This window comes from Diceros bicornis, chromosome 4 (genome assembly GCF_020826845.1).
Source record: "Diceros bicornis minor isolate mBicDic1 chromosome 4, mDicBic1.mat.cur, whole genome shotgun sequence".
Taxonomy (NCBI): domain Eukaryota; kingdom Metazoa; phylum Chordata; class Mammalia; order Perissodactyla; family Rhinocerotidae; genus Diceros; species Diceros bicornis.
The window spans coordinates 27,769,331-27,784,013 of record NC_080743.1 but is presented as its reverse complement, the minus strand read 5'-3'; the positions used below and the strand labels follow the sequence as shown (position 1 = coordinate 27,784,013).

General features: G+C 35.9%; 1 protein-coding gene across 1 annotated transcript in view; it reads left to right on the top strand.

Annotated features, from left to right (window-relative positions):
• HFM1 (helicase for meiosis 1) overlaps positions 1–14,683 on the top strand; it is a 101,108-nt gene that overhangs the window by 48,400 nt on the left and 38,025 nt on the right. Inside the window, exons 20-22 of the mRNA XM_058538500.1 lie at positions 4,428–4,519; positions 5,852–5,958; positions 6,055–6,102. Coding sequence (XP_058394483.1) covers positions 4,428–4,519; positions 5,852–5,958; positions 6,055–6,102 — 247 coding nt within the window. The remainder of the gene's footprint in view (positions 1–4,427; positions 4,520–5,851; positions 5,959–6,054; positions 6,103–14,683) is intronic.

Here is a 14,683-nt window from a genome sequence, read left to right as displayed (position 1 = left end):
AGAGATAGAGAGAGAGCAAGAGATTTATTATAAGGAATTGGTTCACATGATTGTAGAGGCTTAGAAGTCCTAAGATCTGCAATCAGCAAGTTGGAGACGCAGAAGAACCAATGGTGTAGTTCCAGTCTGAGTCTGAAGGCCTGAAAACCAGGAGAACCAATGGTGTAAGTTCTAGTCCAAAAGCTGGCAGTCTTGAGACCCAAGGGGAGCCCGTGTTTCAATTCTAGTTCAAAGGCAGGAAAAGACCCAGACCTAGCTGGAGGCAGTCAGGCAGGAAGAATTCCTTCTTACTGCAAGAGGGCCAGTCTTTTGGTTCTATTCAGGCCTTCAACTGATTGGAAAGGGCCACCCACATTAGGAAAGTCAATCTGCTTTTCTTAGTCTACCAATTGAAATGTTAATCTCATCCAAAAACATCCTCACAGACACACCCAGAATAATATTTGACCAAATATCTGGGCACCCTGTGGTCCAGTTAAGGTGACACATAAAATTAACCTTCACAGCAGTTTAGCATAAAATACACAAATCTAGCTGAACATAGCTGAATTCTCAGAGGAGTATAGTACTGCACATAATGTGCTTTTACCTGATCCTCCTCTGGGCCCAGGTTGGCCATGTGTTCTGACTTTAAAATACATATTATGCAATGCCCAATCTTTGTACATTTTGTCCTTTGTGTTTATAACTCCACAGCCTCAACTCTTGTTACACCCTATACCATCAAGCTACTTAAAAAAAACCCACAAAGTGTTGTGTATCTATGTATATATGTATGTATAACTTTATGAGGAATTTAACATGCCTTTTTTTGTATGTGTGAGGAAGATCAGCCCTGAGCTAACATCCATGCCAGTCCTCCTATTTTTGCTGAGGAAGACCGGCCCTGAGCTAACATCTATTGCCAATCTTCCTCCTTTTTTTTTTCCCCCTTTTTCTCCCCAAAGCTCTGGTAGATAGTTGTATGTCATAATTGCACATCCTTCTAGTTGCTGTATGTGGGACACCGCCTCAGCATGGCCCGACAAGCGGTGTGTTGGTGCGCACCCGGTTCTGAACCCGGGCTGCCAGTAGCGGAGCTTGCGCACTTAACTGCTAAGCCACGGGGCTGGCCCCTAACGTGCCTTTTTAACTGTGCTAGTATTTATGTTAGGATTATTATTTAGGTTTGTGTTCTTGTTGTAAGGTTGCATGGAGTTTTTAGTTGTTTGCTTCAACATTTTTTTCCATAAGCCCTGTTATTTTCAGTATGCAGTTTTGCAGAATGCAAGATTTTATAAGAATGCGTATACTGTATATTTACAGGAAATAAATATTTATGTAAATGTACAGGAGTGCTATGTATTTATTTAAGGCTAAGAATTTTTGTTGGCTTTGATTTGTAGTATTTTCATTATCAACCAGTTATATGTTCTAATTTCCATTATGATCTCTTCTTTGACCTATGAATTATTTAGAACTATAGTTCTTAATTTCTCTCTCCATGATGATTTTCTAGTTATTTTTCTTTCCTAGCTTTTTCTTGTTGTTGTTCTTGACATTTGGTACAGTTGCTTTGTGACCAGATAACATTTTCTGTATGATTGCAATCTTGAAATTTATTGAGACTTGTTTTATGTCCCAGTATGTGGTCAATTTTTGTAAATATTTTGTGTGTGCTTATTCTTTGGTTTTAACGCCTCTCCCAGATAAAGATCTTGTTAGTTCTTTGATGCTTTATAAAAGATACTTCTCGTGTTTCAGTTAGCTATTTTATTTGCCTTCAGCAGAAGGGTTGGTTCATAGTTACTTACCCTACCATTAATGTAGATGGAAGTTCCTTACATAGTATCTAATTATTCTTTTTCTATGACTTCTTTTTCCTTCATATTACCAATATTTTCTTTTATCTCTTTGAACATTTACTTTTTGTATTTAAATTCTTAGTCTGTACATTCCAATGATTTTGCTTCATATAGTTTTTGCTTTTTAAATTTGTGGTCGTAATACTCATGTAACTAGATATTTTGTCTGTATGTTTGTCTTCTTGCCAAAGTTTTTAGCTCTTCTTCCTGGTAATGTGTATAGGAGAAAGGCTCCAAAGGCCAAGTCTTCATTTACCTGAATTTAATAAGGATCAACCCTCTGAAAATCGGCGGTAATTGCAAGTGGCTGGGAAAGTCATTAAACCGGAATGCAGATCTTACCTCTGTGAAGGAGAGAGGAAGAAGGAAGGAAAGAAGGAAGAAGGATTTTAGCCTGTAATGCAGTCCTAACACAATTTGGCAAAGCTGATGGGGAATCTTAAAGTCAAAGTTGCCCATCTGAGGAGTCCCTTGTCTTATAGTCCTACCTTAATATTCCTGCTATGCTGAGTCATTGGTTTGCAGCATCTCTTGAGAAGTGTGATCTCAATGTGAACATGGTGATTAATTTAGAGCATAGTAGCTGGGGCCACCAATCAGAGATACTTCTTGTAGTAGGAGATGTGAGAGGTGCATTCTCATAGTCTCTACCTCCACCCCCCCACCCCCCAACTCTATGACTTTTACTTTGAAATATACTGAATTTGCTACTAGGAGAATATTCTTCATTCAACAGCTCTATTGATAGCAAGTTGCCTCTTTATTTCATCTCTTCACTTGCAAATCTTTTTAAATTCTTTCCATTCCTTCTATCTTGACTCACTTTTTTCATGGCTTTCTTTCTAGGTTATTTTTATACCTTACCTAGGAAACCTTCATCCTTACTAATAAACCAGCAAGTATCAAGTCTTTTCTCAAAACCTTTCATTTTCCGTAGCAGGGAGATACCCTATATTAATTTATAAACATCTAGGTTAAGAGGAACATCTTTAAATATACCCTAAAGGTTAACATACTAGTTCTCTTGGTAACCATATTCTTGATATGTCACACACTGCTCTCAGAAGCTCCCTTTTATGACCCACTGCATTACCTCCATTCTGGCTGAACATATTCACCAGCTTCCTGATTGAGAAAGTGGCTTTTAAGCTGGCCTGTCTACTTCTCTGTTCCTGATTCTTAGTTCTGTCTACTGTATCATGTCCTTGATGCCTGTAAGTCTGATGGAATGTCAGATTTTTCCTGTCTTCAGCAAAACCTGTAGCACAAACATAAATCTTTGCCTTTTCCTTGAGAAGCAGTATGTCATTTTCCTCTTCCCAGATGTTTTCTGTGTGGTTCACAAGGCTTGAAATTCTTTATGTTTTTGACAACTTATAATTGAAACCAGTAACCTTTTAAATGAATTCCATTTTATTAATTACCCCTACTCTACCTATCCCCCTACCCACAACCAACCCAATGTTCTATTTCCAAAACAATTTATTTTCAAACTCTAATTTAATTAAAATATTGCTCAAGAATTTTAAGTGGTCCTCTGTTATTTTACAAAACAAATCCAAATTCTAAACTCCGTTAATAGTGTTTCAAGGGTGTTTCAGGGCTTCCATAGTCTATCATTCATCATGTTTTTTTTGTGTGTGTGTGTGAGAAAGACCAGCCCTGAGCTAACATCCAATGCCAATCCTCCTCTTTTTGCCGAGGAAGATTGGCCCTGGGCTAACATGCATGCCCATCTTCCTCTACTTTATATGGGGATGCCGCCACAGCGTGGCTTGACAAGCGGTGCGTCGGTCCACACCCGGGATCCGAACCTGCGAACCCGGGGCTGCCAAAGTGGAGCGTGTACACTTAAACGCTGCTCCACCAGGCGGTCCCCATCATTCATCATGTTTTGATAATAAAAGTAGGCAACATTTATTTAATGTTAGGCACTGTGCTAAGTACTGTACATGTATTATTGCATTTAATCTTCTTCACAACAAACATATGAGATACATACTTCTATTGTCCCCACATTTCATTAAGAAACTGGTGAAGAAACTTGCACGTGATCACCTACCTAATAAGTGGTGGAGTAAGGATTCGAAGCAGGTCAATTTGACCTGAACTCATAGTCACTATCAAGCCATATTTCTCATTATAGTATTCTAAAGATTGTCTTTTTAACTTTACTCTTTTGATAAGCAAGTCTTGATTTTTCTTAAAGTCGTAATGGCTTTATTTCCTTTCTGCCAAGGCATATTAGTTACTTTTAAATCCTGCTCAAGACCCATTTTCTCTACTAGGCCATCTGACACTGACTGTTTTCTTAGGCTTAATTTCCTCTGTACTTAAGTAGTGAATGTAAATATTATCATTAACTGGATTTTGTCCTCTAGTCTAGCTGTTTCCCATGTGGTTATCTCCCTAACCAACCTGTAAGTTCTAGAGACTGTGTCTTCTTGATTTTTTCGTGTATGTTTTGTGTCTGATGCCGTTATAGGCACAGAATAGATGGTAAGGAAATGTTTGTTAACTGATGAAAAAGCAAGTTGTTTCAGCTGAAGGGGTGAATGTTTATTTTTCCATCTTTTCCCACAGAGGCAGGAAGATTGATGGCTTGGTATTATATTACATTTGAGACAGTGAAGAAATTTTGTACAATAAGTGGAAAAGAAACTTTGTCAGATCTGGTAAATTAATTTTCACTAGAAAATAAATAATGGTATAGCATAAAATAATATTGGGGAAACAACTAATTTGCATATCTCATGTAATTTATGAATGAATGAGCGGAAAAGAAAGCATTTATTATAGTGCTTATCTCTCCTCCCTTATATACCTTTTATCATGAGATATGGAATATTACTCCTTAGAATATATTTTCAGTTGTATCTCTGTATCCAAACTAAGAAAATTTATATGCATACCCAAAGTAGGGATGGCAACTACCTTTCAACTTATGTGATAATGCCCATTACCTTGGTAGTGGCTACCAAGTGTAATATGTTGAGAAAGATTCCAAGAAGATGTGGCATGATATATTAGGAAAGTCTGCTGTGAGTGAGAGGCAATGAGGGACATGTGTGCCACGTACTTGCAACTCTTCCCTAAATCTTTTGCATCAGAATAACAGTAACAGTAGAAATAGAATGGCATTGGTGATAGACTAGAAAAAAGAACTGATTGTGGAGAAAATGGGAGTGAAAACAGGTTATACTAAGATATCAACAGTGGGGGCAACTTTGCTGCTACAGCAATGAATAGAACCATAGTCATGTTGTTGGTACCTGGTAACTGTATTGGTCCCTTCTCCCTTTGCTGGAGACATGAATATAAAACAAGATATTCACCTTTATTCTCAAATTTAAACCATTCATTTTAATTTAAAATATCTAAGTTGATTATTGTGATAAGATTATTATACTAAAAAGTGCACAAAAATTGATGAAAACTAAAGACTTGTATGAATTAGAACAGGTGTTAGTTTCATTTTACAGGTGTGAGAAACCAAACCACAGAGAGAGCTTTGCTCAAAGTCATCTGGCAGAACTAGGCTCTAGAATACAAATTTTTAAATATCTAAAGCATTCTGTCCACTGCAAAATTAGCCTCAATTGGGATAATGATTTACAAACTATAGAAGGGTGAATAATAATATAATAGTGTAATAGTAGTAGTAACAAGAGCTACATTTATTGAGTGCTTACTATGTGGTAGGTACTGGGCTGAATATTTTAAATTTTCTCTTGTTAATCTTTACAGTCTTATTGGTATAGTCCCAGTATTTAGCACAATGTCTGGCATATAATAAGTGTTTTTAAACATTTGTTAGTGAATGAGGGAATGAATGAATCCTTAAAGAAGCAAAATGTATAAGGCAAATTTTTAACTCTATTATGCTAAATGACAAAACCGTGATGTCCTAAGGCAGCATGAAAAATAAATAAGTAGAGAGAAAGAGGATGAGAGGAAAGAAGTAAAGAATGGACGTAATTAAATGGACAAATGCTGAAATTTTATAGGTCACAATGATAGCCAGCTGCAAGGAATTTCTCGATGTACAGTTAAGGATAAGTGAAAAGAAAACACTGAATACTTTGAACAAAGATCCAAATCGGCTAACTATCAGGTGCAGAAGTTAAATATGTTCTAAATAATTTTTAAATTGTTTTATTTAGTTAAAATAAGTAATAATAAAAGTTTTGCCTTGTGTTTTTATTTACAGATTTCCAATGGAAGGAAGAATTAAAACAAGAGAAATGAAAGTAAATTGGTAAAGATAATGAATTGTTAAATGTCTTAAAATATTGACTACCTGTTCATGATTCATATTTATGAATTTTTTTTTAGTTTTAAAACTTATTTTAAATGTTTTTCCTTGATACAAAAAGAACATATTTACATAAAAATGAGGTGTCAGAATGTAGATGTGAAATTAATTTCCAAAATCTCTCAGACTTTAGTTGAAATAGATGACCTGTGAATTGTTTTTATCAACAAACATTTATTGAGAGTGTGTTCTGTTGAGGCAAGGTAGATGATAGAAAGAAGATATACTTCTCATCATCAGGAGCTTGCAAGTTAGCTTGAATGAGAACCATGTGTATAAAAATAATGGACAGTATGAAAATACATATAATAAATTTTTGTTGAATGATAGTCATATTCTGGGAGAGAGAAATAGGAAAAGCAAAAACATGAGTGAAGGAATGTATATATGACAATGGGATGACTATTCTGCCAAGAATGGGAAGTTTGTATAGAGGAGTAGTTATTGGAAGAGTAAACTAAGGTTACATTGTAACTTGTAGTGACTTTTACCCAGTTTGCAATCACAGATGTAATGATAGTCTTTTCTGCTATGCCAAGTGCTTGGTTTTCTGAGTATATAGGTCTTAGTGTTGAATCTTTTGATTTAGATGATGCGATTTCAGGTGAAAATGATTTTTTTATGTGGCTCAATAAAACCAGTTAGCCAAAGAATTTCTTTCTCCTCCTTAGCTAGAGGAGGCCATTCTTTCTCTGGGATACTTCCTGACATCTCATTGAATTTTATGTCCTGAATACATTGAAGTCTCAAAAACAAACTTCTCACTGTTGTATACAGCTCATCAGGCAGATAGATCTATAGCCTGGACAGCAGAAGTTAATGTTCTGTTTCTTAGCTGTGTTTCTCTAGAAATTCAAATATCCTTAGAGATCATAGAGAATTTAGGGATCATATAGACCAGTCCTCTCATTTTACAAATGAAGTAAGTGATGCTCAGATAAGTTGTGACTTGCCCAAGGTTATGTTGCTGTATTGGGAACTGAGCTAGAACCAGAACCTAAATTTCTTGATTCTCTCAGTGTTTTTTCTAATATACTCTATTGCATCAACTGTTGAGTCAAATTAAATCAAGACGTTTTTCCACAAGAATCTTCTTGGGAACACTCTCTTGCAATTTTTTTTTTTTTTCCTGTGAGGAAGACTAGCCCTGAGCTAACATCTGATGCCAGTCCTCCCCTTTTTCTTGAGGAAGAGTGGCCCTGAGCTAACATCTGTGCCCAGCTTCCTCCACTTTATGTGGGACGCCGCCACAGCATGGCTTACCAAGCGGTGCGTCGGTGCGCGCCCAGGAGAAGAACCTGCGAACCCCGGGCGGCCGAAGCCGAGCGCTTGCACTTAACCGCTTGCGCCACTGGGCCGGCCCCTCTCTTGCAATTTTAATGCTTCCATTTACCTTGCCTTAAATTGAGTCATACATTCTTTTGATTGGGGCTGTCAGATTTTAAAATTGAGTGCCTTTATAATTGTTTTTATACGTATCATAATTTAGTTTCCCATTATCATTTCCCACCTTTATGCATCTACTTGAGTGTGGCAGGAAGAATGTGTGTGAGGTCTTTTCTTAATCCAAAATGTACAGTCTTTTGGTGGGTGATAGTGGGTGGGTGATAGCTAATAGTTACTTCTTTCATGTCTCTCTCATGTCCCTGTTACTCTGCTGAATTTCAGATCTATTCTTTTTCAAGTAGATGTTAATCCTCTTAATTTTAAAATTTTATCCTTCAAGTTTCTGCCCTTTAATTTAAGGCTATTTTTTATTTTTCATAACTTTAATTCTCAGGTCTTTCGTCTTCAGCATTAGAAGACGAAACTGGTATTTTTCTTAACTGGTATTTTTACCAGTTTTCTTTATCTGATATTTTTCAATGAACTCATAGGATATAGTTCCAAATTAATGATTTCTTTTCTTATTCATTTGTTTCTTGTTATTATATTATATAAGTAAGGCATGGATTCATTTTTAGAGTCAAAAATAAGATTAATAAAGCACAATGTAGGTTCTCCCTTGATCCCCTTTCTTTCTTCCTCAGAAGTAACTATCATCAGTAGCTTGCTGTGCATCCTTCCAGTTTCCTTTCTATTTTTTTTTTTTGTGAGGAAGACCAGCCCTGAACTAACATCTGATGCCAATCCCCCTCTTTTTTTTTTTTTTTTTTTGCTGAGGAAGACTGGCCCTGGGCTAACATCCATGCCTATTTTCCTCTACTTTATATCCGACGCCGCCACAGCATGGCTTAACAAGTGGTGCGTCGGTGCGCGCCTGGGATCTGAACCGGCGAATTCTGGGCCGCCACAGCGGAGCACGCGCACTTAACTGCTGGGGGCCACTGGGCCATCCCCCAGTTTCCTTTCTATTTATTTAGTACATACATGTGTGCTAATAAACATATGTAATGTCTGTTATGTAAACAAGATCATACTATAATTATTGCTCTTGTGATATGTCATGATTCTTTCTATATCAGTACATACACATGTCAACCTCATTTAATAGCAATGTATTCTATAGTAGGAATATACTGTAATTTTTAAACACTCCTTTATTGATGAAGAGTTAGAGGGTTTACAAATTTTTGCTATTACAAATAGTGCTGAAATGAACTTCCTTGTATTTACACCATATTTTTCAAAGATTTGTGGGTGAAAGTTTATGTACATGAAAAGATTTAATAATTAATACCAAATTGCCTTTGAAAACGTTTCTCTGATTTACAGTTCCCACCCACAGTATAAAAAGAGTGACTGTTTGCATACATTGCATCCCCAATGCTTGTTTTGTATCTTGAACTTTTGTCAATCTAATAAGTGAAAAATTATATTTTAAAATTTGTAAATCCCTGATTATTAGGAGGGAACATACATATTATTTGGTTTTATACAGAAGTTTTAAATTGTTATAAAATCATACATATTAGTCTTTTCTTTAGGACTTCTAGGTTTTGTGTCTTGTTTAGAAAGGTCTTTCCCATCCTGTTATTTCTTAGGATTAGGTTCAACTACATAAAACAGTAATAAAATGAGTTTACAATAGCTCAAACAAGATAGGCTACTTTTCTCTCACAGAATAGACAACTGCAAAGTAGATAGGCTACAGTAGATATAGAGGCTTCATGGTCATCAGTGCATGGTCATCAGTTCTGCCATCCCACACGACTTCTATTTTAAGGTCGCCTCATTGTCCAAAATGACTGCAAGAGCTTCAGCCATTACATTTGAGTATCCTCTCTCTTTTCAGTGGACTTCATGGAAGTCCAGGACAAGACTTTTGCTCATCAGCTAGAACCTAGACTTCTGGAAGTCCCAGATAACACTTTGCACTAGTTACATGGCTACAGCTAAGTGCAAAGGAGACTGGGAAATGTCTTGGTGATAGTGTGCCTAGATTAAAATTGGGATTCTGCTATTAAGAATGAAAGAGAGAATGAATGTTGAGTAGGCAAAGCAGTCTCTGCCCCACATCCTAAGATCATAGGACTTTTCCTATCATTTCGTCTAATACTTTAAAATCATTTTATTTTTACCTGTAGGCTTTTCAGAAGGCATCTGGAGTTAATTTTTGTATATGGTATGAATTAAGAATTTATTTATATTTTGTCCCAAAAAGATAGTCAGGAGTGTTTGATAAATATGCTGTCTTTCTCTCTCTGCGTATTGATTTGAAATGCCACCTTCTCATAAACTAAATTCCTAAGGGTCTGTTTCTGGACACCTACTGTTAGTCTATTTATTTTGTTGCTGTGATGATACTACATTGTTTTACTTGCTATTCTTTTGTTGCATGTTTTGTTATCTGGTAAAGCAAGTCCCTCCTTATTGTTCTTTAAAAAATGTTTTTGGCTATTCTTGCATTTTTCCTGCCTGTGAACTTTAGAATCAGTTCATCAGGGTCTATAAAAAGTCCTGTTGAGGGGCCGGCTGGGTGGCGCAAGCGGTTAAGTGCACGCACTCCGCTGTGGCGGCCCGGGATTCGCCGGCCCGGATCCCGGGCGTGCACCAATGCACGGCTTGGTAAGCCATGCTGTGGCAGCGTCCCATATAAAGTGGAGGAAGATGGGCACGGATGTTAGCCCAGGGCCAGTCTTCCTCAGCAAAAAGAGGAGGATTGACAGATGTTAGCTCCCGGCTGATCTTCCTCACAAAAAAAAAAAAAAAAAAAAGTCCTGTTGAAATTGGCTTTATAGATTAGTTTGGTGAAGAATTCTTGTTTTTACAATTCTGGAATCTTTATCTAGGAATATGGTAACTCTCTCCATCTATTCAGATCTTTATGTCTTTCTGTGATATTTTGTAATTAATCATTTAGGTTTTATATTTTTTGATAGATTTATTTATCAGTATTTTATGGAGTTTGATATTGTAAACAGAGTCTTTTTTTTTACATTGCATAACTTTGTATTTTATAGTCAGTTACTGATGGTATATAAGAAGGCTACTAGTTTTTGAATTTTGGTTGTTTTATCTGGCTATCTTGGTGACCTCTCTCAACAGTGCTAGTAGTCCTTCAGTTTGTTTGCTGGGATTTCCTAGATAGACAATTGTATCATCTGTAAAGAGTGATAGTTTTATTGTTTGATTTCTAATAATTATAACTCTATTTTCTTTAACTTGTTGTGATTGGAACCTCTAGTATACTGTTCTCTAGCTTCAGAGAGAGCAAATATCCTTGTCTTATTACTGTTTTTAGTGGTTAAGTTTCCAGTGTTTCACCACCAAGGGATTTCTCACACTTTTTGGATTAGGTTCTGGGATCCATCAACCTCCTTCTCACTTGTTTGTAAAAACAGGATTGGGTTCAGGGTAGAGAGCCAGCAACCCATTTTAGTTCACCATTGTCACTGGATCTGAAAGTTGAGTTTCTCCACAATTTCTTTTATGTTCTTTGTTCTTTGCAGGGTTTCTAACTTTTCTTGAATCACTTTTTGTTAGTTTATATGTCTCTGAGCTATCACTCATTTCATCCAGCCTGTCAGTTTTAAAGGCATAAAGTGTTTTGTTTTCTAATAAGTTAAAAATTTACTCTGAATATGTAATGTCTCTTTTCTAATTTCTAATATTATTTGTGTCATCTCTTCTTTTTCTTAATCAGATTTGCCAGAGGTTTTTATGTTTTGATCTTTTCAAGCCATTTATTTTTGACTTATTGGTCATGTTTACCAGTTCTGTTCAAGTTTTTAATCTTTTGCTTTCTATTATTTTCTATTTCATTAATTTCTCATTTTGTCTTTGTCTTCTTCCTTCTACTTTCTTCTTTTTGTAGTCTTTTTAACTGTATGTTTGCTTCATTTATTTTTGCTTATTATCTAAAAAGTATTTAAGACTACAAATTTGTTAGCAAGTACTACTTTGACATTGTTCTATAGATTTTCTAAATCCATTTCTATTCTTTCTAAATAGTTTATAATTTTGGTTTTAATTTCTGCTTTATAATTATTTAAAATGTTTTAAAATTTAAAATTAGTAGTTTTTTAAAATGTCATCCTTTTATTGTTAATTTATAATTTTATTGGATTGTAATTAGAGAATGTAGCCTATCGGAGTTCTGCTTTGTGATATTTTGGGAATTTTACTTGTGGCTTAATGCATAGTTAATTTTTATGATTGTTCTATGTGAATTGTAATTTTATACTTCTGACTCTCCCCACATTTTATACTTTCTCTCTCATATTTTTTATCTCTTTGTTCTTTTTTATTGGCTCTTAGGAGAACGTCTTAGCTCAGTTATCCATCTCACTAATTTGCTCTTCAGCTTTATCTACTGAATGTTTTCAGTGGTAAAATTTTTATTTTACTGGGTCTCTGCTTGACTTCTAAAATGTACATGATATTTCTAACCTTCTGAAAATATTAATCATATATATCAATTATAATTACTTTGAAACTCTTTTTCTGTGCACTGTTAACTCTGTTTTTTCAATTGTCAGTTATTTTATTCATTAAATTGTACATCTTTTTTATGGTGATTTTTTTCCTCAAATATTAGGTAGTTCTTCATTGTTTGCTTTTGTGTTTGTAAATATCTTTTTTCCTACCTATTCTGTTACTTACTATCTCTAATGATTGTGGAGAAATAGTTAATTTGCTGCCATAAAAGTGTGGAAATATCTTGTAATCTAAGAATAAAGTCTTCTTACCTCTCCTGGGGTTTGGCACCTACCTGGAGCACTGCCCTGCCTCTGGCCTCAGTGCCTACACTGCCTGCCTTAGCCTCTCAATACATACCACAACTACCTAATGTTTTCCACAAATGAGAGAGAGTGGCAGGGGTGGACTAACACACCTGCTCAGAATACGGCATTCCAGTGAATTGCTCAAATACCTCAGGACCCTCTCTCCTTCTTGATCTATTCATTCTTCTGCATGTATCAGGGATAATATCCTCAAGTTTTGTTTTTCTCATAGGTTTGATCTTCTTTATAGACCCGATTTCTAACATTCAACTTTCTGGTCCGCTAATGACATACTTTCTTGCTTTCCTGTAGTTTCATGGATGGAGACACACACATAAACACACATACACACATGTCCATCATTTCATGGAATTTGGAGAAGAATAAGTATATAGAAGGCTTCGTGTGCCAACTTGATCCTTTCTCTAAGTTGTTTCTTTGAGAATTCTTATTTTATGTTTAGGCAGAAAAAAATGGCTTCAGAGTAACTTTAATCTCCTCTCAAGAGAAAGTTGCACAGCTTCATAGTACACCTTTAACTCTTCTTCATTTGAAGGATTTCTACTCTTTCTATACACAGACCTTTTCTGAACAAACATTCCTTTGCTAAGTTGACCAGTATACAGAAGTCTTTGGGAAAGTTCTGGTATCATTTTTATTAGTTTGCTAACTGAGGAAGCTGAGAGCAGGTCTTAAGGATCTCAACCAGTGATAACAATAATTAGTAATAACCATTTCTTGAATTTTTGCTGTGTTCCAGGCACTACATTAGATGCTTTACATACCTATGGCAGAAACTGCTAGCTGACTGTCCAAGAATCTTCTTACTTACCTAGGAAAAAGACTACATTTCTTTGTCAACTTTGTAGCTAGGTGTGACCCTGTGACTAATAAGATGTAGGCAGAAGTGTGCTAGTCTTCCTAGAAGGCTGCTTAGAGGAAATGGAGCCAGGTGATAAATAAGGCATCATTTCTTGTCTCCCTGCCCGCTTCCTCCTACATGCTGTGTGGAGTGTATGTGTGATGGCTGGAACTCCAGCAGTCATCTTAGACCGTGAGATAGCCTGAGAATGGAAACATACATGGCAGAGCAGAAATATAAGAGGATTCTGGGTCTCTGGTGACTTGTAGGACCACCATACCAAGCCCTGGACTGCCTAACTCTGGATTCCTTTTACATAAGAGAATAAACCAGTTATATTTAAGCCTCTATAGTCTGGTCATGGTTAAACCTAATCCAAACTGAATAAATACCTTATTTCATTTAATCCTTATAATAACTTTGATTTAGTCATTACTTAACTACCATACAGCTCTGCCACCATTAGATGAAGTGGCAAAGGTACGACTTCATCTGAGGCTGTGAGACTTCTGTTTCTACTGAGGACATGCTCAGGCTGGCCTTATCTGGTGGAGAGAGACAGACAGCCTTGCCAAAGTTCTGTACCTACTGGAATAAATCCCTATTCTCCCTTCGATTCCTGTTTTATTACTGCTTCTTGTAATAAGGTTTCTGACAGGGAAGTATGATATTGAAAAGTGTCCTCTTTATTAATAGACATATTGCTGTTCAATATAAATAAATGTTACTTCAAAAGTTTTATTTTTACTCTAGCAATTTAGTATATGCCCTACATTTGTGCATCCTAGGATAGCTTCACAACGAGTTTTATTTATCCAGCACTTGAAAGCACCCCATCCACATTTTTCCATCAGTTTCTTCTTTGTTAATAAACTGTGTAATTTTACAACCATGTCTTAATAGATGATATAAAATAATTTTCAAAAGCATATACTATAGCCAAAAGAAGTGAGTAGTCTATAGTTTCAGCTGTATCCACCCATTCTGAGAAGTGAGTTGGTTGCTTCTTTCTATTTTCACATATCGTCTGCTGAAACTAAACCATAAAATATAACTATTCTACAGTTTCTTTTTGTACACCTGACTGTTTTTGGTCTTATCAGGAGACCCCTTGATAAGACCAAGTCTAATAATTTTAGTTAGATCCATAGGGTTATTTGCATATCAATACCTGGTTAGGTAAGTAAACAGGCAAAACAGGTAGCAAAGAACCTCGGATATAGTAGGCACAATGGATGGTAGCTCCTTTTCTCTCTTCTTACCACCCACTCCTCAAATTTTGTAGCCAAGCAACTGCTGGTTTCTAATAATCAACTAATATGCTACCACCCTTCATATGTTGAACAGAATCCTCAGCGCCTAACACTATGCTTGTCACTCAGTAGGTACTTAATAAATATTTGTTGACTATATAAATTGTATTGTTTTTGTATAATACCTATATATAGTAGAGCCAAAAGACAGAACTGTTTTGGAGGAGAATATGACAACAGTT